The sequence below is a fragment of the Colletotrichum destructivum genome, chromosome 3, assembly GCF_034447905.1.
Source record: "Colletotrichum destructivum chromosome 3, complete sequence".
Taxonomy (NCBI): Eukaryota; Fungi; Ascomycota; class Sordariomycetes; order Glomerellales; family Glomerellaceae; genus Colletotrichum; species Colletotrichum destructivum.
This window is the reverse complement of record NC_085898.1, coordinates 1,967,674-1,992,757: the sequence shown is the minus strand read 5'-3', so window position 1 is coordinate 1,992,757 and position 25,084 is coordinate 1,967,674. Positions and strand designations below refer to the sequence as shown.

Here is a 25,084-nt window from a genome sequence, read left to right as displayed (position 1 = left end):
CGATGGATGAGGGTTCTGTAGTACTTTTCTGGTTTTTCTTCTTCTGCATAGTGTAGTCACAAGCCTACACCCCACGGCGTCGGCGGGTAGTAGTCAGCCACCGAAATCCCGACGGAATCCCGTATTTGTACCTCCAAACTCGTTCGTCATCGCATCACGCCTTGGTCTCATCCTTGTACAAACCCTTGTAGCTCTCCCTCAGCCTCATGAACAAATGCTCATCCGCGGTCAACACCTTCCTCTCCGCGTACGGATTCGCATTCGGCGTCCCTTCTGGCGCGACAAACCCCTTGACCCTCTCGCTCGGCACAGGGTCCAACTCCACGGACCCGACGGGGTGGCAGAAGAAGGCCATGCTGTACCGCGGCCCTGTGTCCGTCTCGCCCTCAGCAACTTCTCCCCCGAAGACGACGCGGTGGACGGTGCTCCGGAACAGTCCGTTGGTCCAGTAGCTCAGCAGGTCCCCGATGTTGACGAGGATGGGCGGGGAAACGTCGGATTCCGTGCCGGGCGGGGTGACAGGAACGGGCGCCCATGCGTTGTCGCGGGTGAGGATCTCGAGGCCAGCCTGGCCGCGGAGGCGGAAGAGCAGGGTCAACGAGCCGTAGTCGGAGTGGGCACCGGCGCGGATGTCGTCCGGGGAGGCGGTGGTAGAAGAGGTCGGCGGGTAGTAGAGCATGCGTAAGATGGTGCCGGATTCGCCTCGGGAGCGGAGGTGGGCGGAGGAGAAGAAGGTGGGAGGGTCGACCTGGATGCGCGTGAGCGGTTTGCCGCAGGACAAGGGGATATGAGGTGTATATACTTCGAGGCCGATGCCGAGGAGCTCGAGGAGCTCTAGGCAGAGGGCGTGGCATTGGTCACTGAAGGAGTTGACAAATGGCTCATCTGGTTGGATGGTTTGGGGGAGCGGCTGCTGGGCCTTGCCGTCTCTGAACTCTCCAAAGTTGAAGGCCCTGGGCGTCTTGTTAGTCACTCTCAACTGTGTTGGAGCCCACAAGCCTTACTCCTTGTAATCGCCGACCTGCCAGAAGTTAGCTTATCATATCAGGAGATTTCGGGATAGGCAGTAACCCACCTTCTGGTTCTTGGGGTCCAGAGTTTCAGAGTGCATGCCCGACCAGCCGCGGTTGTTCTTCTGGATCGTGCAGGCGGCCTTCTCCTCTACGGGAGACTTGAAGAGCTTCTTGGACTGTCCACCGGTTCAGCGATACCGAAACTGTTTATGGGGAGCTCAAAGAAGAGTAGTACCAGGCTGAAGGCCGTGTCGATATCGCCGAGCGCAACATACTTGCCAGTGCTGCGGATATAGATGAAGCCGTGCTCAGCAGCGGCGTCGACGAGCTGTCGCGCGACGTTTGCCCTGTCGACGTCAGGGGAGGCAATATCGATGATGGGAATATTGGCCTTGGGAGCCATGTTTGTTTTCTGTCTCTATTTTCCCCTAGCAAAGTATCCTCTCTTTGACCAGCCAAATGAATTCTGAAAGCGATTGAAAACTGGCCTAGGACCACAGACGTTTGGAGGGGGCACCAACCGAAGCCTCCTCAAGTGGGATCGATAAGCGATAAGAGCGGGATCATGGAGGGGCGGACGGAACCGTCTCGGAACAGGCGTCGACTTGGATAATACCTATTACGTAGCGTTTGATTGTGAGAAGAGATAATAACCAGCTCACAACAAATTCGCTCACATCACATCTTGAGCGAGGTTGACGAAGTGTTATGAGGGGATACCCTCGCATGTGCGACAGAGCTGAGAGGGGTCTATTCGATGTTCGGCTAGCGGGAAGGAGAAGTGTAATATGCAATTAGCGAAGCTTGGATCGTTCTAGGAGGGCTTAGAAACAGGTTGTTGAGAACGTCCCTCGACACCACAACACGCCATTAGAGCCTGACCAAGAAAGAAAGGAAACGAAAAAGATGACGTTGGTTGGAGGAAGAATTGCAAGACGGCGGAAGTGAAGGTGGACGTAGCAAACTCATGTATGCGCGGCGCTGCAGATGGCCAGGAAAATGTAAAAGGAATGCGCGCGGTTGAGATTTGGTAGGTAGTAGAGAGAAACTTTACTGAAGAGAAGCTGTTCACAATCCCTCGAGATACATTAACGTTCGTCTAGGCTAACTCTGTTTCTATTCTCCAGACACTGGACAGCTAACCTACGGCTTTATGAAATTGTAATGCAAACTTCATGTCTGTCCGCCGGATCCAGCAGCAAGCCTCGCCGCATACCCTGTCCTCTCGGGCTATATGTGGACCTCCAAATGCCTCATATCCTGCCCTTCAGAGCGAACACTGCCAACGAACAGTGACAGCTCGGCGTATTTTGTGCTGTCCAGAACACCGTCTGGTTTTTTTTTTACTCTCCAACGCCGCGCTGCAAGGCCAGATATCTTCAGTGCTAGAATCGTCTCTGGTCCAGATAATTGCTTGCTGTTGACCAAACAGCCTTGTCGGCCGCCGAGACCTCCTTGTTGAGCGTCTGCACACCCTTGTGGATGGCCTCGAAGAAGGCGAACGCCAATTGCACATCGTCCTTGAAGTTGGTAGCATAAGGGAAAAATTTCCCAGGAAAGTCATTGATTCTGGCCTGACGCTTCTCCACGCTCTCGCTGGCAGGAAGCTCATCCATGAGTGTTTTTACCGCGATACCCAGAGCGATGTCAGGGTTGTGAAGGAACGGCAATCTGCAACAGGTGAGTGACTGAGACGTGGGCGGCATTCGGGAAAAGGGGGGGGGAGGGGGACTCACGCCTGACTGATTTGTAGATAATCGGTTCGATCTCTCTTGGACTGAGCGTACAAGAACATAGACGCCACGATGGCCTCAACAAGATCACGGTCCGCCTCGCGGACAGCAGTGGAAAGTGACCGGAACAGCAGCAGGTTCTTGTTGAGCGGGCCGGTATATCCGTTGGATTCATGACGAAGCTTCAAAAGCGAGGCACATCGACTAATGAGAAGGATACTCGCCTTGTCCTCGTCACTGCCAGTCATTGGGGCACCGTTGAGCTCCTCGTGTCGATGGCGCGCATTTAGCACGTCGTGTCTGATGAGCTCGAACGCAGACAAGATAGCCTCGAAAATGTTGAGGCCCTCGGGGATTTGCAGCTCCTTGAGGGAGTCCTTCATCGCCCAGATTGCGCTGGCAACGGCGTTGCCCCAGTTGGTGAGGGTGTGCGAATCGTCCACATAGCCACGGAGATGAAGGAATCTCCAAATAGCCACTGCGGTGATGTTTTCAATGGAATCAATACCACCGATACGCTTCTTATCCTTGGGGAAGGTGCCCTTGACGAAGTCGGGAAACAGTAAAGCCAGAATCTCAAAGGCGATAGAGCCAGGGGGGTCCGCAACATCATCGGCGACAGTCTTGAAGGAGCTTTCCTTCACGTCCCAGGTGGCGGCGCGCTGAGACGGAGATGGCTGGAGAGACTTGTTAATCTGGTAAGAGAAGCTGTCGTCAAACCACACTTTCATGGTGATGGCGTTATGCTGTAGACCGCGGTGGAGTCGAGGGATGAGGAGGGCGATGCTCTGCTCTTTGAGAGGGACAATCTGGCTGGTAACCAGCTTCTTGTACTGCTCTGATGCGACACCGTCCAGGGTCGGCGTCACGACGATTCGACTATGTGTTATATAATCAAGAACGCGGGAGCCGATCAGACCAGTGTTGAGGTAGTGGAACAGTTCTCCAGGTAGCTGAAGACCGAGATACTCGTGATTGTCTCTTGTGATATGGTCGAAATCGTTGACTTTGATCTCGCCGTCCTCGGCGATGTAGATGAAGTGGTTGACCGCCATCTTGGCTTGCCTGTACTTGTCCAACCAATTGGCGTCCTGTTTCTTGAGAATGTCACCGTAGGAGCTGCAGGCCGATTGAACAGACTTTTCTGATGCTCTGAGCAGATTCACGGCGTCGTTGATTGTGAACGGCTGGCGAGGGTTGAGTGACGTGTCCTGGAGTGGGGGAAAGGGTGGCAGAAACGAAGTCCCGGTCATTAGAAGGGCGTCGCCGAGCATGCCTTCGCTGATGTTCAGCGACCGAAGGAGGTTCTTCTTGGAAAGCGACGTCACAGTCTTTGCTTCCCAATCTATTGTGCGAATCAGTGTGTCCTTGATTGGGTACAGGAGCAGCTCTTGTGAGCCCATGACGGCAGCACATTGGTCCGAGTCGATCATGTCGAAGTAGGCAAGCTGACAGCTTATCAATATTTGCGTCTGTCATCCCTCAATAACGGCTGAACATACCTGAGCGGAGGCGTTGTAAGGAGGGACAAGGAAGTGAAGATCGTTATCCTTCAGAATCGACTTCAGCAAGGGGTAGAGATTTTGGATGCGGTAGGCGCCTGCAGTATCCTGGTCAGCGTATCCCCTCAGAGTCCCAACAACGATGCGTACCACTGTTGGCGCCAAAAGAATCGACAGCCTGCTGCGCCTCGCTGTTAAAGTACAGATTCCAGGCCGTATCCGTCTTCTGGTTGGCAGCCTTTCCGCGCTGGACAGCAACCTCCTCCTGGCCAGTTACAGACTGGCCGTCGAAGATGAAGAAGGGAACGATCTTGTGGGCCTTCCATTGGTCAATATCAGCTCGTAGATGGTGTTCGATGCCAGTCATGCCACCGAGGGCGGGCAGAAGCGGTTCGTGGAAAGGGGGGGTGTCGAGAAAGAGTTGGAGGTAGTATGTCGCATCAATAGCGATCGCGCAGTCCTCGAGCTCGGAGACATCATGACTCCTATTCCAACACTTTAGCTATGAGAATCGGAGTCGAGGGCCGTCCGACTTACGCTGCCTGGCCATTGATCCAAGCGTCCTCCACAAGGCCTGCCATGTCGTGTCAGTAAATTCCACAGTTCGAGCTACACGACATAGAGGGCGGCGTTGGCGCGACGGAGGGGTAAGAAGGAGCTGGGAGGTCCGAATGCTTGTAGACCGGGGGTTTGGAGGTGGTGAGGTGTAAAGTTGCTGGACAGACGGGCAGCTCGGATGAGTAGCTTCCAGCGAAGCAGCGCCAGCGGCCAAGACGGAAAGGAATTTCTGGTCCTTCTCGAACGGTGGAGGTACGGTCCACGGAGGAATCCCACTTAGATATGGGATCGAACATCTAGGCGCGGGAGGGAGCGGGTTTGACGCAGGGAACGTTGGAGGCATGTGGCGGTTTCGAGAGGGGCAATTTGTACAGCAGACGGCCAGCGCATCGCGGGGTGTGAAGTGCGTGAGGATAGAGCAGAGAAGAGGGGACTCACAAGGCATCTTCTCGGGCCTTGCGCAACGGCGAGCTAGCTTCGTCGGGCTCGAGTTGACAACAAGCAGTTCGGAGGTGGGAGGTCGTCGAGGTGGAGCTTTGGTCGCGAGACCACTCGGGGGAGCAGGACTCTTGGGGTCGGGCGCGTTTGGAGGAAGAAGTTCAAACGACTCCAAAAGGAACGACTGAGCTTGTCATAAAAAGAGGACGGCCAACTGCAGGGCCAATGACACTGACAAGTGTGTCTCAAAGAAGAGGGGAGTTTTTGAAGAAAAGGACGCTGATGGAGGGGAGTAAGTTTGGGAAGTTTGGGGGTTCAGTTCAGGTACGAAGGTGCGACGTAGCGCATCGGTGCCCGTGTACAGGGGGAGCAAGTTGGCAACCCTTGAGTTCCCGGGCGCTAGGGAAATCGTAGGGTTAGCGCGTGTGGGAAGGAGGGAGGTGGGCTCCGTTTGTGGCGGTGCCGTGTGGCTGGCAGCTTCCAAACGTTGTTTGATTGCAGGTGCGAGCCAACTGTTCTTATTGGATGGATCCAAGAGCTCTGAGTTGCTTCAAGCTCGAGAATCTCTCACTCTCGTACGCATAGTAAGTACCAGGGTCGCGACGTACCTAGATTTTCCTACAGACATAGGTACACAAGGCAACTTACTCGATATTGGCGTCGCAATCAACGCTGTCATCTGCCAACCAGAGGGCAAGCGTTGACTTTCTACCCCGGAGCCGAATCCACTTGCCGTCTCCAGCGTCAACAACACGCCGTTTTCCGTCGGCACGAACCACTGTTTCTCAGCCAAAACCAGGCCACAAAGAGGCAGACAGTGTGGAAGCGTGACAATGGCAGCGTTGCTCAGCCTCCCGTCCCCGCCCCCCGCCTGTCACGGCCTCCGCCCGCGCTTTATGAACGCCTGTTCTTCCCGTCAAGGATGTGCGATGCACGCGCTCGGCTTCTTGCATGTTGTATTTTCCGGCCAACAGCTTGCATCTACAATCTTGGCACTTTCCTGAGCGACACAGTCGCGGCTACGACGAAGACTACGACCCCATCCCCTTCTCGCGGTGGATTTTGCCCAACGAGACTTAGGTAGGGTAGAGGTTCCCCATGCTCTTTCCTCCGCTCGTTGAACACGCCCCCTCCCATTCTCCGCTTCATGACAACTTCGTGTTTCAATGTCAACGACTCCCGAAAGGCCGGGCAAAAGCAGCAATGCAGGCCAAGACCGTAGCTCTGCACGCAAAACCATAACTATTTTCGACGGTCGCCAGGGATATCACGAGGTCGATACAACGTAACATAGACGAGTTCCTGCTATACAACTATTCTGTACGCGCGGCCTCTCAAATAGTCGAACCGAGCCCATCTTCGCGGCCGGTCATGGACATACCATGGCCCATTTAACAGCCAAGCCATCGTCCTCATAAACTAAGCCGTGTTTAGCACTCCCTATCCAACTCCAACCACCTCCTTGTGTCGTTCTGAAGAAGCAATACTACCCCCCCCAAACGCCGCCCATGCCAATGATATCACTTGTCCTTGAATAATCTCCCGCCATGAATGAGGCCCAACCGCGTCGAAGCAAAGCTGTAAAGAAGATCTTTCAGGTAATCAACCGCCGTTTGATCGGTTGAGGAACTGGTACGTCATCAATTGTGATTTCTTCCTTCGCCTGCATCTTCTGGCCCATTTGGCGGATCTTGTCGAGGAGGTTGCTGGAGTCGCGCAAGATTTGTCAGAGAAACTTTCATCTTCAAGAGGGTTGGTAAAGAAACGAATCGAATGTGTCAGGCAGAACCTTGTCTTCGTGCTCCGAACCAGCGTCTGAAGCGGCTTGAGATGAGAATGTAGTTCTGTCGGTAGTTGGTCCACTCGGATCCGACTCCCAAAACGGGGATACTTCACCCTGAACGCCTGAAAGAAAACGGTATCTGAAATCGGGAGATGGAGACGGGGAGGAATACTCTATGGGGAGGTGGTTCCGGCCACCTTCGGCCACTGCGAGACTGATGCGCTCGACCTGCTCCTCAACCTCGTGATAATGGACGTCCTGCATGTGTTCGTGAATTCTCTCACGGCCTTCCTCCGACTCAGGGTTTCGCTCCACAAACCCGCAGTCGTCCTCGTCACAGACCCAAGTGCCATGGGGACCTTTTGGAATGGTGGTCGGGATGTTCTCCGCTCGAACGACGACCTTGAGAGCTGCAGGCGAGTCCATGGGGTCCAAAGAGGACCCTTCCTCGTCGGAGCTGCTAACATCATTCATGGCATCATCTTCCTCGGAGTCGAAGGCATGGGATCTCCTCGCCGCTTTTCGAGAAACGGACTCAGGGCTCTCATCCGACGGGTCGAAGCGTCGCTTGCCACCGGTACCGGCCAGACGAAGACCCGACATCTTTCCTGCTGGGCGGCCAACGCGTCTTGGTGGAGGAGTTGCAATGGCCGCGCCTTTTTGAGCTTCGTCATGATTGCTGAATGCTTGGCTGCGATTTCTTGGCACCGCTGTGGTTGATGCCTTCCGCCGGACGAGACTGTCGGGGATTTGTTCAAGTTTGACGTGCTCAAGAGTAATACGAGGACCTTGTGCAGCCTCCTGGAGTGTACTCCAGAACCCAGAACCACCCCACTCATTCTCGTCCAGGCGTTCGACCAGCTCCTTAGCGTAGTATTTAAGGATGTCCGACGCTCCCAGATAAGCCTTGATCTTGTACTTGTAATAAATCTTGGACGAGACTTTTGGAAATGCAACTGCGTTCAACGGACCAACTTCCGACTTGATATCCTCGATACCTTCAAGGAGAGCGTCCACATTGGAGCGGTTGTGGGCCACTTCAACAAGCTCTGTCTGGGGTGGCGTGGCCTCTGGAACGTCGTCTACGTCCATTGCTTCCACTTGCGGCTCGATGATGGATGGGGATTGTGTCTTCGTTTTCCCCCTTGATGTCGCTCTTGTGCCTCGCTGCGTGGTGGTGAACTCGTGCGAGTCGATCCGTTGAATGCTACCATCGCTTTCCGATGGCGTGTTTATTTGTTTCCGTTTGGAAAGAGTCTTCTTCGCGGGGGGCTCTTCGGAAACGACTGACGGGACCACGACCTCGGTCCCCTCAGACAACGGGGGGTTGCTGGCGACTCCCTTCAACCTCTTGCTCCTCACTTCTAGGACTTTGGCGTGGGTGGCCTATGCTAGTTAGTCAGTGCGTCCCTAATCACGAGGGAGGCCTACTGGGTGTCTTTGGGTCATCCATTCGAAGAAAACTGTCGGAGGCCAGTCAAACTCGGTGTCTTCGTAGAAATGGGATATCAGAAACTGTGCGTGGTCGTCACAGCGGCTAACAGCCTCATCGTAGGTAACGCCATCGCCCGTAGCGACAGCATACTGCCATTTTCATTAGTGATGGCGGATGCAACCATTCATCGGAGAACCCACTTTGAAAAGTAAAGCTTCGATACTTAGCTGTTCGTGGGCGGCCAGCTTTCCCCCTTTCCTCTTCCCTTTCTTTCCTCGCTTCGCATTCTGGGCCTCCACGTGCTCCTCGATAACTGACAGGATGGTGTAGTAGAGCGATACGCCTTCAATTGTATGGTCATAGATTGCCTTGTATGCTGCTGACGGAGGTCTGATCTCGTACCAGCCTGCTTGGCCACCAGCCCAGGCACCGTAGGTGTTGCTAGCACCGTGTGCGTTGCTGCTGACGCCAATAGCGTAGCGGGTACAATCGCGGGTTTCGATCAGGGCTGTTCTCGTAGCAGGATTGACGGCTGCAAATAAGTAAGCCTGAGAGACTGCTGTATCGGGTTGCGAAATGGCGAAACTAACCTCTCGACTTCTGCGCATCGTCGATAATCACTCGGCCACGAACAATGAATGGGCCTTGAGTATTAACGGTAAACAGCTCGACGAGGCGACCTGTCTTATCGCAAACTGTGGCGTCTTCCAGAACGAAGGTCTGCAGCAGCTCGGTATCCTCATCGGCGTCGAGTTCGGGCTCATGTCTCTTGAGAACGCTTAGCTCTTTGGCAAAGGTTCCGTTGTCGTAGTCGAGAGTGCCGATCGTCGAATTCGACGACGTCCGTCGTCGTCGTCCGACCATCGTGACAACGAACTAAGCTGTTGCTACCTTTCCTGAGGAAGGGAGCGGGTAAAGCTAGAAAACATGCGCACGAGAAAGACAAGCGACGCAATAGTTGTGCGATTATCGCGGTGTTTGCCACAAGCTCTGTAGGTAGGCCTGGGCCGTAAGGTGAGGTGCAAACAAAACGGTTGCGGGGAGCGACGGGGAATGGCGATTAGGGCGTGGGAAAGGGAGCACGCGAACGCGACTCAACCCATTAAAGAGAGCGCGAGCGAGGAACAGCGCTAGCCACAGTTCTTAAAGTGGACCAAAGAGTAAGTGAGTCCCTTACCCTCCGCGAGCTGCTGGAGGTACTGATGCGGGGCAGGCTCGGCCACTCCCCCACTGAAGCTGGGAAGGAAAAGTAGCAGGGACCAAGTGTCAACGCAGGGGACTTGCTGGTTCGCGGCCCCAGCCGGCATGGGTTCAGACATTCCTTGCCCAATGGATAAGCCGATAAGAAGATTCGCTGGAACGCCGCTTCCTAAAAAATTTACCAAAAAACGCATGCAGCGACGCGCAAATCGAAGCGCAAAAACGAAGGCCGTACCACACCACATCTCTTCTTCCCACACCCCACCTGCCCTCGATCCTCTCCTTCCCTCTTCTTTTCCTAAATCTTTCGAGATCGAGCGGATGCGAGCTGTGTCTAATCTCTGGAAGATGGCGAAAGACACCGTAGTTGAAGGCGTCTTCGGTAAGTCTCGACTCCTTGCCTGCTTCTGTTCGCCCTCCGCGTCGTACTTCTCTCCCGCGACGCCCCTGGGCGCAATGCGACTCGCCGATCGCTGACGATGGTATCTTCCATCAGCCATCAACAAGCCGTACGGCATGAGCTCCGCGCAGGTGATTCGCGATTGCCAGACGCAAATGAACCCCTCGGGTCTGTTCAAGCCATTGATTGAGAGGGACATCGCCGCCAAGCTGTCCGAATCCAAGCAAGAATGGAGTCGTCGTCGGGCCGTCAAGAAAGGCTCACAGGTGAAGATGGGTCACGGAGGGACCCTCGACCCATTGGCGACTGGCGTTCTCATCTTGGGTGTCGGATCGGGAACCAAGTCGCTCAGCTCATTCCTCGATTGCAACAAGACCTACGAGACGGTAGTCCTCTTCGGCGCAAGCACAGACACATACGACCGCGTCGGCAGAATATTAAGCAGGCGACAGTATGACGAGATCACAAAGGAGAAGGTCGAAAAGGCATTGGACGACTTCCGGGGCAAATTCCAGCAAATCCCACCTCTGTACTCGGCGCTCAAAATGGAAGGCAAGCCTCTGTACGAGTACGCCCGCGAAGGCAAGGCAATCCCGAGAGAAATTGCAGGACGAGACGTCGAGGTTACTGAGCTCGAGATGGTCGAGTGGTATGAGCCCGGCACGCACAACTACAGATGGCCCACCGAAGAGGCAGAGGCCGCCGAGAAGAACCTCGCCGAGCAGGTCTGGCGCGTAGAGAAGCAGCAGGGGACCGGCCGCAAACTGACTCCCGACGAGGAAAAGGAGGAAGAGAAGGCCCTGTCCGAGCACGAGACTGTGAAGAAGAAGTTTGAAGAGCGCCAGGACGGTCTCATCCGCGACAAGCCCGCCAAGAAGCAGAGGCCGCCAAAGAACCCGGCCCTCATGTCCGGCGCCCTGGGACAGCTCCCGGCCGGCAAGGGGTCGAACCTTATTCCTCCTCCCCCGTCCGCCGACGAGCCTTTCCCTTGGACCGACAAGGGGCCGCCCGCTGCCCGAATTCGCATGAAGGTCACATCCGGCTTCTACGTGCGCAGTTTCTGCCACGATCTGGGCGCCAAGGTCGACTCGGCGGGCATAATGGCGGAGCTGGAGCGTTCGCAGCAGGGCGACTTCAAGGTCGGCACCGACAGCTGTATGGAATACGGAGACCTCCTCAAGGGAGAGGAGGTGTGGGGTCCTAAGGTGACGAGAATGCTGAACGCTTGGACTGAGAAGTACCCCAACGGAGCGCCCCAGGTGCCACAGAAGCGGCAGAACAACCAGGAGCAGCAGAACCGCAGCCGCAAGCAGGACAGGAAGCGCAAGTGGGAGGAGAATAAGAAGTCCGACCAGAACCCTAAGAAGAGAAGGAACTCTAGCTCGGGAGACGAGGCGCCCGCCTCTAAGGTGGCAAAGACGGAGGTGGCCAAGGGGGAGTCACCCAGGAGGGAGTCGCCCAAGGGGTCCCCCAAGGCATCATTGGTGAAGTCTTCACCCAAGACATCGCCCAAAGGTTCGCTCAAGTCTTTCCCAAAGGGTTCCCCCAAGGTGAAGGCAGCTGACACGAAGAAGAAACTGAGGCCTGAAGAAATCGAGTGGGAGGGCATCCAGGACTAAGACCGGGGGCTCGTACAGAGGGACAAATAAATAAATAACAGTGTGCACAAGGGGCGACGACGGAGGTGTTGCTTAAAAGAAAAAAACACTTGAGATCTTTGGCTGAAGCCGGAGGGGAAGGGCACGGCGTATGGAGGCTTTATTTTGTTCTTATTAACCCCCCCACCCCCGGGTCCCAGAAAAGCATTACAGACGGGTTTGGGAACCGGCAATAGTTGGCTACCCGAGAATTTTCTCATCCTCAACCGGCCGGTTGTCGATAGGCAGTTGAAAGACAGAGAAAGAGAGAGAGAGAGAGAGAGAGAGAGAGAGAGAGAGAGAGAGAGAGAGAGAGAGCATGTTGCAGGTACCTGAAATCATGGTTGCTTATTTCAACTTTCCCTCTCCCCCAGATGGTGGTAACCCGGTCCGAGAATGCAACTCCCCATCCAAACCATTGTTTTAAAGATGCTCCTGTCCAGTTCCATTATGCATGCCATGTATGTATGCCCCGATTGCCATCCCTCATCCAGAGTTTGTCCAATCCAGTCCTTAGGTATCAGAAAAAAAGGCTTTGCCAAATATCCCGCCCAGTATGTTTAGTCATGTCGTCGTTGAAAAGAGTCCCGCGCGGCCAACGCTCCGCTATTATGCATCGTACACTCCTCTCGTCTCGATCAGCACCCCCCCCCCCCCCCCCCTCATCGCGCCTCCATCACGGCTGCGACGCCCTCTTCTGCTCCGCTGCCTCCCTCACCCCGGCGTCTTTCGCGTTCATCTCCCCCAAAAGCGACCTCACCCTCTCGATGCGCCCCACGGCGCCCTCGAGCCTCTCGAGGCGTCGGCGCTTGTCCTGGTCGCGCTTCTCTAAGGTCTCGACCCGCTCCTCAAGCCTCGCGCGCGCGCGACGCTCCGTTGCGACCATCTCGTTGGCCTGTTCGAACAGGCTCACGCTCAACTCCTCAACCTCCTGGCTCGTCGTGCTGAGGCGGCTCTCGGCCGCCAGCCGGAGATTCTGCTCCCTGCTGAGCGCCTCGCGCAGGTCCTCGGTCGAGGCCGGGGTGCCGGGGGGTGGCGGCGACGGGGCGCGCAAGTTTGGTGTGGACTTCATGCCGCGCGGGCTGAGGAGCTGAGATAGTCTGTTGGCGCCGCCGGAGAGGAAGCTCGTGCGGGTGGGCGATGGGGTCGGGGCCAGCGCGGGGGCGGCGGCGGCGGCGGGGGATGTGGAGGTCTGGGAGGCGGCGATGCGCAGGCGCGTGAGCTCATCCTCGTAGTCGGCCCAGCGGTCGACGGCGGCGGCGGCCTTTTGGTTCAGTAGACGGACCTGGGCCTCGAGATCGGCGATGCGGGACTGTGCCTCGAGGAGAGCGGGCGGGGGTTCAAGGACGACGCCGCAGCTAGGGCAGGAGTGCTGCTCGGAGCGGTCCGTCGAGAGCGAGAGGGTCGGCGGCGGCGGCGGCGGTGGGGGCACGGCGGCGGCGGTCATTGTCATGGTTGCGCTCATGGCTTGAAGGGGGTTTGCCAGGTCGTCGCTGCGCCTGTGGTGTATTTTTGAGAAGCGTGGTGTTGAGAGGAGTCGAGTAGGACGGCCCGAACGGCATACGGCGGGGTGAGGGGGAGGGGGAGGGGGGAGAGGAGGAGGAAGGATCAAGCTTCTTTTTAGGTTATGTTCGAGTCGTTCCGGCCCAATTGCTGTAAGAATCGGGAAAAGCTAGCGGAAGGTAGAGTTTGAGAGGTGTAACTTCGAGGTGCCAGAGGGTCGTCGGGAGGGGAAGGATTGCGAGGGGTGGTGGGCGGCGCACGATCATATGTAAGTGGCCGGTTTCTATAATGGAAAAGTGCGGTGGTGTTACTCTACGCTTTGAGCGTGTAAGCAAAAGGGGACGACTCGTCGCAGCTTCTGCGCAGTCTTGTGCGTCCGAACGTTTTCTGACAGCAAGGGAAAGTAAGATGTCAAAAAGAGAGAAAAGGGAAAGGAAACATATTCTGGCGTTCGGACTCGCAAAAAGGGAGCGGGAAAAAACTCCGTCTGCCTGAAGGAGGAAAACCCGCCCACATGCCACCTTAGCCACCAGGTTTAATGCGTGACACCACCGCCACCACCACCCTTACCCTATTTTTGGGCCGCCCCTACCTATGCCTTAAGCTGGCTGGCTCTAGCACCCAAGGTAAGAAAACTCCACGACGCGCGCGAACAGTTCACTGCGCCTCCTTGCTTTCACAGTGGGAATGGGGAATGGGGGTGTTCAATGAGATTGAGGACCGGCAGATTCCAAGCTGGCGGAGCGGCGGGTGGGGATGCCTTGTTAAACGGCGTCGGGCGATTGGGCGAAGAACCCCAATTTGGGCGACATGACGGGAACAGGATCGCTCCACTCGGCGTTCCAGCAACCTCCTTGGGGTGCACCAATGCACCCAGAATGGCTAGGGAGAGAGAGAAGGCACAAGAGACGGGAATGGCCTGCGAGCTTGCCTAATTTTGCTTCATTTCTTCCGCCTTTTGCCGTTTGCGGTCGCAAGACTTCAACGCGGCAAGCGACTCAAATCATGTGCTTTTCCTGGCTATGATTGACTGATTATTTAATTTAAGGCAAGCTCAACTGCGGAATGTCCGGCCTCGTGTATTCATGCCGTACCGTCGTCCATGACATACGGGAACGACAAATTAACGATACCTATCTAATTGATAAGGGCAGGCGATTGGGATGCGCGGGCGTGTTTGACAACTGACGACTGCGAAATCCCGTCCTCCTCCCCCTCCCTTTCCTTTCCTCTACGCTCGTTCATTGCTGAGCCCAAACCCCATCCCGCTATTTTTGACAGCCCTCGATCGCCGCCCTTGCATGAATAAGCTCCCACATCGGACTGCCAATCAATCAGCCCTTTGACCTCGACTAGTTTCCTGTGCTGTTGCCACAATGAACACGCAGGGCACCTTGCCGGCCATGCCCCTCCCCTGACAGTAGCCGACGGTGGATCTATGCTTGGTTATGGTCGAGATGTCATGCAGGCGGGAGCAGCAGCAGCTACGGGAACAAAGGTAGAAAAGCAGCGTCTACCGAGGCGGCGGTTGCGTGCCCGGCAAAACTGGCCCTCGGGTGCGGTCCAAGGCTCTGAAACCGCCAACAAAAACCCGCTGTCATGTCGTCATGCCCGGACTCTCGTTTCGAAACACCACGAGAGCTCTTCCCTGTTCGGCGGCGGATGGAGACATCTCAGCCTCCTTGAAAAGCCGGGGCAGAAAACTCTATTGCCTCAACTTGCGAGCATCCTCGGCTGGCGTGCATGGTCCAGCGTGACCTGCTCATCATGAAACCCAAGAGGCTCTGCCCCGGAGTGCGGATGGATGAGAGGCGATCCCAATCAGTTCGGCTTGGCCACCTTGCGCGGCTCTCCGACGCCCGTCTCTGGGTCCTTGTACTCCTTCCAGCTCACCGGCACCATGTCGTTGCCAGCCTCGCTGGTGGCCATGATGACGCCCAGCTCATTGGCCGCGGTCGAGAGGTAATAATTCGCCTGATCACCCAGAGAGATCTACACCCCACGTTAGCCGTCTACGCACTCTCAACACATCCTCACCCAGGACAACGAAAGAACATACCACCTGCGCCCGCACGACATCTCCAGGCTTGAAACTCTCATAGATCTTGACCTTGTCCTTCTCTGTCGCCCTCACGTCTTGCGAGCGGATGACGCCCTGCCACTCCGTCTGCAGCGCCGTGTCGCCGACCTGCTGGATCGTCACAATGGCCTGCTTGGGCATCAACCGCACGACGCGGCACAGCACGACGTTGCCGACGTCCGGGAGCACCTCGCGCTTCTTGCTGGCCCCCGTGCGCGCCACCGAGATGGTCGCCAACTCGTCGGCCGACAGCTGCGTGATGCGGTTGAGACGCTTCGTGAGACCCGCCTGTGCCTTGGCTGAGGGCTTCACCGTCACGTCGCCCAACAGCGAGGCCACGACGTTGCCGTTGTAGACGTGTGTGCCCGGGCCGGCGGCGAACCGCGTCGTCGGGCCAAGGATCTTGCCCGGCACGGCCGTCTGGGGAATCTCATCAGTGGCCATGTTGCGATGTGTGGACGTGGGAGAGAGCTGGTGGGGGTATCGTATCCGCCGTTGTACTTGTGACCTGTCGTCGCAAGAAGTAGATTGAAGTGACGGGAAATGAGTAAGCGAGATGTGAGTGTGAGTCTGTACCCCGGTCAAGATTTTCCCCTCAGCTCCGTTTATGAGGCTGAGTTTTGAAAGGCCGTCCCGTTTGTTTCGGTGGTTGCTATAGCGGTTGTTAAAACCCGAAAGTCCGAATTTTTTTTTCCAGTCCCGCGGCCGCCGTTTGGATGCGAGGTGCGTCCCGGGGCCCCGCTATCCGGACAGCTGCAGCTACCTGCCCACCTCTTTAGGTAGCTTAGGTGCTGCAAAGGATGCTGAAAAGAACCTGAAAAGGTACCGAGTCCACTATTCAGCCCTCTCAGGCCACTGGGAAGTCAAGCTTCCGGGGGCGGTGGCGTAAGGCAGAAAGAGTCTTGGAGGGTCAACATGCAGGGTCCGATCCCTCAACCAAAAAACAATCAATTGGCGATGCGACCATATCCCGTTGGAGTGCAACCAGGGGCCTCTTCTCTTCTTAAATACCACCAGTGCTTCCGTCACAACAACTTTTCAACCCCCACCCCCCTTCATCCTCACCACCACATCTTGCCCATCGGGTCATTACATTCCTTAATCCTTGGTTTGTGCTTTTTAGACTCTTAAGCAATTAAAATGGCGTCCCTGAGCCGGTTGTTTACGCTGGCGCTTTGGATCGGTCTCCTGACGCCCATTTACATGTTCCTCGAGAAGAACTTGGAGAAGTTTTACATCTTCGACCACGAGCACCTGCACGACCTCTCCAAGCGCGCTATCGCCGCCCACGGCAACGACACTCGCTCCGTCGTCAACTACATTGTGGCCGAGCTTAACGGCATCGTCCCTAAGCACGTCAACCTTGACGAGGAATGGGTCTTCAATAACGCCGGCGGTGCCATGGGCGCCATGTACATCATTCACGCCAGTAAGCCTTCATCGCGCTCCTAGCATCTTCTACTACGGCGAGACGACCTGCTGACATACTATCTATTAGGCATCACCGAGTACCTCATTGTCTTTGGCACCGCTATCGGAACCGAGGGCCACTCAGGCCGCCACACTGCCGACGACTACTTTAACATTCTCTACGGCACCCAGCTTGCATACGTTCCCGGCGCCTACGAGCCGGAGGTCTACCCCCAGGGCAGCGTCCACCACCTGCACCGCGGCGACGTCAAGCAGTACAAGATGGACGAGGGCTGCTTTGCTCTCGAGTACGCCCGCGGCTGGATCCCGCCCATGCTCTTCTTTGGCTTCGCCGACGGCCTGTCCAGCACCCTCGACTTCCCCACACTCTGGAAGACGACGCGCATCACCGGCCGCGAGATGATTGCTAACTTGCTCAAGGGCAAGTTCTAAGGAGGTGGGGGTTATGGACGGCGGGGGGCGTAAGACGGACAGCGCCGCTCGTGGACCGGCTTAAACGGTCGACGCGAGCAGGGAAATGAGCCCACAAGAAGGCACATGCAGAGCTACGGCCACCGCTGCTTTCGTCTCGAATATTCGATTCGGTCATTCCGAACAACTTGTCTATATCACCATTTAATAATGCCGAGCAGGCGGCAAAGCCAATTGTACCTGAACCGTTTCGTCAATGCATTCTTCGTGGGAATTGTCGGTCCATGCCGGTGAGGATGCGGCTGGACCCGTATTTGCAGGTGAGAGACATGCATCGAATCGGCGAGCCAATGGCGCAACGCTCTTCTGCGCTGCTGGTCTAGGAACGGATCTACTGTACGCGCGAGACCCCCTGTCTTGAATTTTAAGTAGACAATCAGCCAAGATTCCTTCCTGCGAGTGTCGTCAACACTCGCGCCGGACTCAGACATCCGTTCCGGCCTCGTCGAGTCGTCCCATATCGGAGGACACATCCGATCCCGACGCGTTTTGGCTCCACATCAGCGGCACTTTCACCGAACCGCAGCAAGACTCCGGCGGCCGGCGGTGCGGACCCGAACAACGCCTCCCATACCGCAAAGCCTAGCCGACCGTCCCTTGGAGATTATCGGTGCGGTCATTAGCGCTCTTGAAATAATGAGAGCCACTTCGAAATAGGTGTGCTTGGGCCTGGAGTTCTGCTTGAGATCAACGATGGATCAAGCTGAGAGAACACGACGGCTGATAAGAATAGTGTTTAAATAGCTAATCTTATAAATACAGAAATAAGAAGCGGTCGAAGCCTGAGACATGAGACCCTCGGCCCGTCGCCAGTTTATTACGGTAACACTTGATGGATATGGGGGTTAGCAGAGACATGTTCTACCTGGAACAGGTCACGACAGCCCAACCGATTGTTTGCTCTGATACTGTCAACAACGGCCCAGGATGCCCGCGATCAAGGTGTGTTTCTATGCAATCCAAAGCCCAGGCCTTGGAGGGGAAAGTTTGCTCTCTTGAAGCCCGCAGTCCAAGAAGCGACGAATATGAAACACACTCTGGCTCTCGCGCAATGCCTGGAGACCGCGGGCGCCCTACACGCCCTGTCGAAATCCGTGTGTGGAAGAGAGAATGATACTAGTTGACTCGTCGTCCACCATGAAGATGACAGGAAGAAAGGCATCCGTCGTGGAGCTGGCGATGAGGCCTTGGAGATGACGTGACTGAGTTCAACAAGACCCCGCCGCCCAGTCGAGTGTTGTAAGCCTTTTCAACGGAAAGCAACGTCGAACTGCCGCCTTGGATGGAGCCCAAGTATACGTTTGCTCCCACAGGTCAACCTAAATGCCCCTTGACATCGTTTTGTAGGGAGTGAACGTCCCTAAGCTTGTTCGGGGGGACTACGACCAGGGTAGATTCGAATACCACAGCATTCATTACCATTGCGCCGTGGTCGGTGTTCAATAGCAGAGGCACAAACTTCGCCTAGGTATCGGAACACCAAACGCTCCTCAAGACGTTTTAACTCGCCGCTAAGTGTCTTCACACGATGAACGGAGTAGCCCAAGTGGTGGAAGGCCTTGAAACCGTCCATCTGGTTTCTCATCTCATCTGGTCTCTCACACATCTGCCCCCTGAAGCTCAGGCCTACGCCCCCCAAAACTGGTTGCTCTCTGTGTAATGTTCCCCCCTCCTCATCTGCTACGTCGCCGTCCCTTCTCTTTTGTTTTATCCTCGTCCGAGTATCCCTGCGCGCTCGACTCTGCGCGCTATCGCGAGCCAAACTGTACTCGCTTGCCCCCCAAGATAACGATCTCCTCCTATCCCTGCCTCCCGCATGTCTCCGGATGCAGCTGTTTCATACATCAGGCGGCGAACAGAGACCATATATACCGTTGGAAACCCCCACGACCGGTTGCTCGGTTGTCCGACGCAGCAACCGCCTCGAGGGACCGGCGACTTCATCCCGTCATTCGATATCGCAGCGCGAGAACGTAGACACGATGTCTGCCTGGGACACGATCGAGCAATCCCACCCGGGCACCCAGCTCAGGGACACGCCTTACGAGATGAAGTACTATGAAGACATCTCTCTCGACGAGAAGAGAGGAATCCAGCCCCGGCCGGATGCGCCAACCGACGAGGAGCTGCAGACCCTCAGACGGGTGTCTGATCACATCCCTTTCAAGCTCTTCACCATCGCCTTCGTCGAGCTGTGCGAGCGCTTCTCCTACTACGGCTCCGTCATTGTTGTAAGTAAAGCCGCCCCTGCTCTCCAAGGAGCCCTTGCTAACCTGACCCAGTGTACGTACGCGCGCTTGTCTAAGAAGCATGACCACAGTATGCTTGGAATACTGACGGCATCCAGTCACCAACTTCATCCAGCAGCCGCTGCCCCCCGGCTCAACAACCGGCGCGGCCCCGAATGGCCAGCCCGGCGCCTTGGGGATGGGCCAGCAGGCGTCCACGGGCATCACGACCTTCAACCAGTTCTGGCAGTACTTCATGCCCCTGTTCGGCGCCTGGGTCGCAGACAAATACTGGGGACGCTACAAGACCATCTGCATCTCCATTGCCATCGACCTGGTCGGCCACTTCATCCTAATCGCGGCCGCTGTGCCGCCCGTCATCACGAAGCCTGCAGGCAACTCGCTCGCCGCCCTGCTCGTCGGTATGATCACCATTGGCTTCGCCACCGGCGGCTTTAAGCCCAACATCAGCCCGCTCATCACGGAGCAGCTCGACATTGAACACCTGAGCGTTCGCACGCTGCCGTCAGGGGAGAAAGTCATCGTTGACCCGGCGATCACGATCAACAGGGTGTACAACTGGTTCTACCTGTTCATCAACGTCGGCGCGCTCGTCGGCCAGATCTCGATGGTGTACGCCGAGAAGTATGTGGGCTTCTGGCTTAGCTTCACGCTGCCGACCTGCATGCTGGCGCTTTGCCCGTTGGTCATGTGGTGGGGGAAGGGCAGGTACCGCGCGGCACCCCCCGCGGGCTCGGTCTTGGGTCCCGCAATCAGGACTTTTCTCTACGCGCAGAAGGGCAGGTGGTCGATCAACCCTGTCAGGACGTGGAAGAACATGCATGACGGGACCTTTTGGGAATCGGTGAAGCCATCCCACTACTCGGACGCGACGCGGCCGAAGTGGATGACCTTTGATGACGCCTGGGTCGACGAGCTGTGAGTTCCTCCGGCGCCCCGGCCCCTTTTCCCTACCCATGACGAGATACTGACTCTCCCTTCGCAAGACGGCGTGGCTTCGCGGCGTGTGCCGTCTTCTCGTGGTACCCCATCTACTGGCTCTCCTACAACCAACGTAAGCCCTTTCTCCTGTCATTTCCCTTGCCTGCACGTCGCTGACAAGCCCCCGGTGAACAACAACCTCGTCTCGCAGGCGGCGACGATGAAGCTCAACGGCCTCCCCAACGACATCCTGTCCAACCTGGACCCGATCGCGCTGATCCTCTTCATCCCGCTCTGCGACCTGGTCCTCTACCCGACGCTTCGCAAGCTCAAGATCCGCTTCACGCCCATCAAGAAGATCGCCTTCGGCTTCTTCACGGGTTCCGCCGCCATGGTCTGGGCGTGCGTGCTGCAGTACTACATCTACCAGCGGTCGGCGTGCGGCAGCTTTGCCTCGGGGACGCTGCCTAACGGCGAACCGTGCCCGCCGGTCGACATCCTCGTGTGGGCGCAGACGGGCGCCTACGTCCTCATCGCGCTGTCCGAGATCTTTGCGAGCATCACGAGCCTCGAGTACGCCTTCAGCAAGGCGCCGAGGAACATGCGGTCCATGGTGCAGGCCGTCGCGCTCTTCATGTCAGCCATCTCGGCGGCGCTGGGCCAGGCCTTCACGCCCCTGAGCACCGATCCGTACCTGGTTTGGAACTACGGCATCGTCGCCGTCCTGGCCGCCGTGGCGGGCGTAATCTTCTGGATCCAGTTCAGGGACTTGGACAGGGAGGAGGACGCGATGAACGAGCTGCCTGAGGGCCGCGTCGGGAAGGACGTCGTCGACGAAATGTCGCGTTTAGGTGTCCATGGTAAGGGGTGATGATGCCTGGTTCTGCAGCTTAAGAGTAGTTGTCCGGTATTTTGTTGATAGATAGGTTGGTTCCAGTTATATGCTGTATATGTTAGAATCTTAGGCAAGAGGTTTGATCATAATGACCAGAGACGACAGTATAAGAACTGTGTTTCTCGTTGTATGCGATCAACCGGCGCCATACTCCAGCCGGCTCTTTCATTGTATCAGTACTGCGCAATGCCTCTTGTGCATGCTTGTTTTTTTTCATCTTTTTTTCATGCGTAGTCCCAATGTACAATGGCCCATGGAAGAAGGACAGTGAAGCTTGGAAGAGATGACCTGGCTGAAGCTACTGATCGAGATTCTCTGAAGTCGCGGAGAGCCACGGGCTGTAGCGAGCCTGACGTCTATTGTTGTCGTTTTCGTCGCGTTCTCGAGAGTCGGGATCCCGTGTTGGCAAGCCGACACGAATCTATGGGGAATGGGAAGCAGATTCTGTAGCTGAGTTTCAATACGTAAATCTCCCAAGATACCCGAGTATGGGGTTTCTCAAGCAATGTGTTGCCCATATCTCCCACAGGGAGAGGGAGAGGGAGGCAGGCTTGGGTACCCGGGGGCCGGACACTATCCCGCACACATCGACGCCTCCCTCACGCGGGATTCAGATTGATTCCAGTGCTGCATTTTGTATGCCATCATCTCCATGGGGGAAAACTTTTTCAGGTGACCGCAAGAGCGATGAGTGGGCTTATCAGGGGCAATTTAGATGAGTCGAGCGGGCTGATAAGGGGCGGAGGCACACCAGCCCGGCCTTCCCCTGACTAGCGAATATACCACGCGGTGCCATGAAAACGTCGACGCCAGCGTCGTTGCTTCTCTCGTCGGATCGGTCATGGTATTGAAGGAAACAGGGTCATGATTGCCGCGAGCCGGTCGGAATGCTTCGACAACAGGTGCCGAGAGTATGGCGGCTGGCCAAGCCCACTTGTTGATGCTGGAGAGATAATGTATACAGGGGAACAGCAAAGTCAGTATTACAATGTCGAGTAGCACAGATGCGAAACAGTGAAGAGCGGGACATATGTCGGGCCCACGGGAACACCTACGTCTGTACCCAGCAGACCTTCACGGGGCATCTGAAAGCGTTATTTCACCGGCTCGTCATGCCTACTGGTATCCGGAACAAAACGGCGCACTCCCTACCTAAGCAGAGGATGATGAGGTCAATGACGCCGTCGACTACCTAGCCGGACGTAGAACGCGGTTCGAATGTGTTTGATGACCGCTACCCGCTCGTCTCTACATGTGCCCTCCCCATCGTCTTCGACATGCTGAATACAACCTTGGGCGGAAATGGACAGCACGTTACAGTGCGGCTTGGACGAGTCTATCACACGTACGTTTTCTGCTCGCCAGAACCGTCACTGTGAGCATGAGATGAGATGGCCCTTGAATCGGGCACGCAGCCAGCCCCCCAAGGACTGTAGAGAACCGCCGCCTTTCGTGTCCCAAGGGCCTTACCTCCGAGAATCTTGTTTCTTCCAATGGCTCACACGCCTCGTTTCCAGCTCACGAGGAACTGCGCCAGTCACGTTGTAACAAACTTGGCCCTGGCATCGCGCGCACGAGGCCGGTTGTTGCCACGAAAGATGCCGGGGGTTCGGAGAGCAGAAAGAGCATGGAACTCGGAACGGTGTTGTCGGCCGCCCCCCCTAATGTGCTCGGTGTGTTCGCAACCTGGGCATGTACTGCTCAAGAGGATAAAGTACATATGATTTGTGGCCGGCCGTGGGGGGCTCAGCGTGTCCTCCCACCTGCAGTGTCCCCTGCCGATTCAGGGGTAACGGACGGGAACCAAGGCGGCGGCGTGGGATGGCGGGCGCCGGATAGGAATGCGACGGGCGTACGTATACTAACAAGGTCTGCGGGACTCGCGAGCATGGGCGCCCCTCCCGGCATCATCTCTTCGTCCCCCGTAGATGGAAGCATTCTTTGGAGATCAACACTTCCTCATTCGCCCACGAACGTGTGAGAGTACCAGTCGGCAGCAGGACACACTGCAGGTACGCCGACTCATCGGCGGTTCTCCAAGGCCTTCCCCCCTTTTCTCATTGCTATGTGAGCCTCAAGCAAAAGTTATCCTGCCACTGTCGCGTCAGAAACCCTCCACGGTTCGTGGGGACATCCAACGAAAGGGCTAGTACCGGGAGCACGCCAGACGAGGGAGTACACACTGCCGGCCTCGACGGCCTTGTAGTTAGTTCTGTACGTACACCTGGTGTACGCCAGCCCTCTGGCCGCCTAGTTCATGCAGGATGAAAACCTAACCGAGATCTCAGAAACGACGTGCACATGTACCGCAGCCATGCTTTTTAACACATCTGGAAAACGTGGCCCGGTGGGTTGGTCAGGTGGGGTGTGTGTCCTAGGGGCACCGTGTACGCACGCCAGTTGAACGGCGCCACTCGAGAGATCGATTAGAGAGGAAAGGGAGAGAACCCTACCCTTGCCGGTGACATCGTCTCCTCTTCGTGCTCAGTGTACTTTACACTACTGAGTGCGTTTTCTCTCATGATGGCCGTGGGCGCCGTCCGACGTTCCCTACCTCCTGAAGTCGATCAACACCATGATGTAGACAAAGAGCCACGAACTTGGGGACGGAGGAAATTGAATGTTGACTTGAGCCGAGTGTGGTTCTAGATATACTTATCTACCTTCTTGCCCCTGGTGTAGGCAAAGAAAATAGGGAAACAGAAGAGGGAAAAAACAAGGACATAGCCCCCGTCAGATGGGTGGCCCGGAAAAGACGCGGCCGGAGGGGAAACGAGACCACGAACAAAGTACGAGAGGATGACATCAACTTCACAAAACTGGGATAGGAGTTGCTTCAACCGCTTCTCCATGGGCAGCCCCGTGACTGTCAAGAACTGACTCTATCTAGGTACTCATGAGAAGAAGAAAAAAAAGCCTTGGTCACCCTTATCGGATAGCATGAACGGGGGTCAACCTCCAGAGGCCCCTCCCTCTCCTATCTGTCTATCATATCTATCCAAGGTCGAGCCCCCCCCCCTGGTGAAGACTAACCAGACTGACTCAAAAAGCTTCTAGAACAAACCTTCTTTCTCACACGCTTTATCTTTCGGCCCCTTTACACCCCAGAGGCTCGCCATTGCTAGCGTCCCTATCCTCGACGTCAACTGTACACCTTTGCGATAAGACCACGTCGGGGCTCGGAAGCTTGAGCTGCACCAGCCGATCCCCCTCCCCTCCCTCATCCGCCAAAAATGATAAAGCTCCGGGGGACAGGAGAAGGGGGGAGAGGGAGGCTGCGGCAAGATGAAGTCATGCCATGCATCTCCCGGGACCCTTGTGCAAATCCGCGGCCCCCCCGGGACGAGGAAGCCCCGCCGTCGGGGGTCGCCCGGCCGGCCACCTCTTCTCTCATCATTGCCAAAGAGAAGAAACAGACCCCCACGCCTTCGAGCAAGGGGGCTAGGACGACGTGGACGGCGCGGCTCGCATGCTGCGAGTGACGTCCTGGTTTGGCCGTAACCGACAACAACCGCCGTCATAAACCAGGACGTTCCCTTCCTTAGATCGGCCTTTTGCGTCCGTCTCACCCTCGTCACCTGTTTTCATCTTCGCCCATATCCCCTCCAACGGTAGGCATGCTTGGCGGTTGGAATAAACATGTCTTTTAACACACATCTGTACATACAATGTGTATATATTGCGGTGATAGAATCCTTGGCCTGTTACCCTCCCTCCGCATTTTCCGACTCCATCCCTCCTTCTTCTTCTTCCTCCCGCAATGCTGTCATGAATAAGGGCAAATCAAATACCAGATATACCCGCGAGTTATACATCACTCGCTGCCCTTTTTGCT

The 25,084-nt window shown here is 56.2% G+C and overlaps 8 protein-coding genes across 8 annotated transcripts; 3 read left to right on the top strand and 5 right to left on the bottom strand.

The window, feature by feature from the left end:
• Positions 1-17: 17 nt before the first annotated feature.
• Positions 18-1,728, bottom strand: CDEST_04693 (Putative oxoglutarate/iron-dependent dioxygenase, non-hem dioxygenase domain-containing protein). Its single transcript, XM_062920852.1, has 5 exons — positions 1,249-1,728; positions 1,076-1,189; positions 1,005-1,021; positions 803-953; positions 18-748 (listed from the first exon to the last, which is right to left on the bottom strand). Exons 1-5 carry the CDS (start codon positions 1,414-1,416, stop codon positions 155-157), a joined length of 1,044 nt encoding a protein of 347 aa, XP_062776903.1. The 5' UTR covers positions 1,417-1,728; the 3' UTR covers positions 18-154.
• Positions 1,729-1,994: 266 nt separating this feature from the next.
• CDEST_04692 (Putative post-transcriptional regulator MKT1, PIN-like domain superfamily) lies at positions 1,995-5,556 on the bottom strand. Its single transcript, XM_062920851.1, has 6 exons — positions 5,245-5,556; positions 4,786-4,822; positions 4,399-4,733; positions 4,249-4,346; positions 2,750-4,194; positions 1,995-2,684 (listed from the first exon to the last, which is right to left on the bottom strand). Exons 1-6 carry the CDS (start codon positions 5,249-5,251, stop codon positions 2,399-2,401), a joined length of 2,208 nt encoding a protein of 735 aa, XP_062776902.1. The 5' UTR covers positions 5,252-5,556; the 3' UTR covers positions 1,995-2,398.
• Positions 5,557-6,504: 948 nt separating this feature from the next.
• CDEST_04691 (uncharacterized protein) lies at positions 6,505-9,555 on the bottom strand. Its single transcript, XM_062920850.1, has 5 exons — positions 9,053-9,555; positions 8,663-8,994; positions 8,459-8,611; positions 7,200-8,413; positions 6,505-6,950 (listed from the first exon to the last, which is right to left on the bottom strand). The coding sequence occupies exons 1-5, from the start codon at positions 9,324-9,326 to the stop codon at positions 6,839-6,841; spliced, it is 2,085 nt and encodes a 694-aa protein (XP_062776901.1). The 5' UTR covers positions 9,327-9,555; the 3' UTR covers positions 6,505-6,838.
• Positions 9,556-9,854: 299 nt separating this feature from the next.
• CDEST_04690 (Putative pseudouridine synthase II, pseudouridine synthase, catalytic domain superfamily) lies at positions 9,855-11,681 on the top strand (the record flags this gene model as incomplete). Its single annotated transcript, XM_062920849.1, has 2 exons — positions 9,855-10,044; positions 10,159-11,681. The coding sequence occupies 2 exons, from the start codon at positions 9,855-9,857 to the stop codon at positions 11,679-11,681; spliced, it is 1,713 nt and encodes a 570-aa protein (XP_062776900.1).
• A 693-nt stretch (positions 11,682-12,374) lies between these two features.
• CDEST_04689 (Putative GDP/GTP exchange factor Sec2, guanine nucleotide exchange factor RAB3IL/RAB3IP/Sec2) lies at positions 12,375-13,591 on the bottom strand. Its single transcript, XM_062920848.1, has one exon. It carries the CDS (start codon positions 13,162-13,164, stop codon positions 12,376-12,378), a length of 789 nt encoding a protein of 262 aa, XP_062776899.1. The 5' UTR covers positions 13,165-13,591; the 3' UTR covers position 12,375.
• A 667-nt stretch (positions 13,592-14,258) lies between these two features.
• Positions 14,259-15,931, bottom strand: CDEST_04688 (Putative nucleic acid-binding, exosome complex component CSL4, RNA-binding domain, S1). The gene is made up of 2 exons (XM_062920847.1): positions 15,262-15,931; positions 14,259-15,194 (listed from the first exon to the last, which is right to left on the bottom strand). Exons 1-2 carry the CDS (start codon positions 15,724-15,726, stop codon positions 15,024-15,026), a joined length of 636 nt encoding a protein of 211 aa, XP_062776898.1. The 5' UTR covers positions 15,727-15,931; the 3' UTR covers positions 14,259-15,023.
• A 412-nt stretch (positions 15,932-16,343) lies between these two features.
• Positions 16,344-17,393, top strand: CDEST_04687 (Putative ERG2/sigma1 receptor). The gene is made up of 2 exons (XM_062920846.1): positions 16,344-16,711; positions 16,781-17,393. Exons 1-2 carry the CDS (start codon positions 16,423-16,425, stop codon positions 17,143-17,145), a joined length of 654 nt encoding a protein of 217 aa, XP_062776897.1. The 5' UTR covers positions 16,344-16,422; the 3' UTR covers positions 17,146-17,393.
• A 1,319-nt stretch (positions 17,394-18,712) lies between these two features.
• On the top strand, positions 18,713-21,225 carry CDEST_04686 (Putative proton-dependent oligopeptide transporter family, PTR2 family proton/oligopeptide symporter; the record flags this gene model as incomplete). Its single annotated transcript, XM_062920845.1, has 4 exons — positions 18,713-18,838; positions 19,017-19,415; positions 19,549-20,351; positions 20,493-21,225. 4 exons carry the CDS (start codon positions 18,713-18,715, stop codon positions 21,223-21,225), a joined length of 2,061 nt encoding a protein of 686 aa, XP_062776896.1.
• Positions 21,226-25,084: the final 3,859 nt, after the last annotated feature.

Bases quoted from the DNA above. Each gene is read 5' to 3' on its own strand.
- CDEST_04691 (XM_062920850.1), bottom strand. From the start codon at position 9,326: ATGGTCGGACGACGACGACGGACGTCGTCGAATTCGACGATCGGCACT. The intron at 8,612-8,662 runs GTGGGTTCTCCG...TGAAAATGGCAG, and splicing joins TCGAAGCTTTACTTTTCAAA to TATGCTGTCGCTACGGGCGA. The intron at 8,414-8,458 runs GTAGGCCTCCCT...TAACTAGCATAG, and splicing joins GGATGACCCAAAGACACCCA to GCCACCCACGCCAAAGTCCT.
- CDEST_04687 (XM_062920846.1), top strand. From the start codon at position 16,423: ATGGCGTCCCTGAGCCGGTTGTTTACGCTGGCGCTTTGGATCGGTCTC. The intron at 16,712-16,780 runs GTAAGCCTTCAT...ACTATCTATTAG, and splicing joins CATGTACATCATTCACGCCA to GCATCACCGAGTACCTCATT.
- CDEST_04693 (XM_062920852.1), bottom strand. From the start codon at position 1,416: ATGGCTCCCAAGGCCAATATTCCCATCATCGATATTGCCTCCCCTGAC. The intron at 1,190-1,248 runs GTACTACTCTTC...ACCGGTGGACAG, and splicing joins TCGACACGGCCTTCAGCCTG to TCCAAGAAGCTCTTCAAGTC. The intron at 749-802 runs GTATATACACCT...ACGCGCATCCAG, and splicing joins TCCTCGGCATCGGCCTCGAA to GTCGACCCTCCCACCTTCTT.
- CDEST_04689 (XM_062920848.1), bottom strand. From the start codon at position 13,164: ATGAGCGCAACCATGACAATGACCGCCGCCGCCGTGCCCCCACCGCCG.
- CDEST_04692 (XM_062920851.1), bottom strand. The intron at 4,734-4,785 runs GTAAGTCGGACG...GTGTTGGAATAG, and splicing joins TGGATCAATGGCCAGGCAGC to GAGTCATGATGTCTCCGAGC. The intron at 4,195-4,248 runs GTATGTTCAGCC...ATAAGCTGTCAG, and splicing joins CTTACAACGCCTCCGCTCAG to CTTGCCTACTTCGACATGAT.
- CDEST_04688 (XM_062920847.1), bottom strand. From the start codon at position 15,726: ATGGCCACTGATGAGATTCCCCAGACGGCCGTGCCGGGCAAGATCCTT. The intron at 15,195-15,261 runs GTATGTTCTTTC...CGTGGGGTGTAG, and splicing joins ATGTCGTGCGGGCGCAGGTG to ATCTCTCTGGGTGATCAGGC.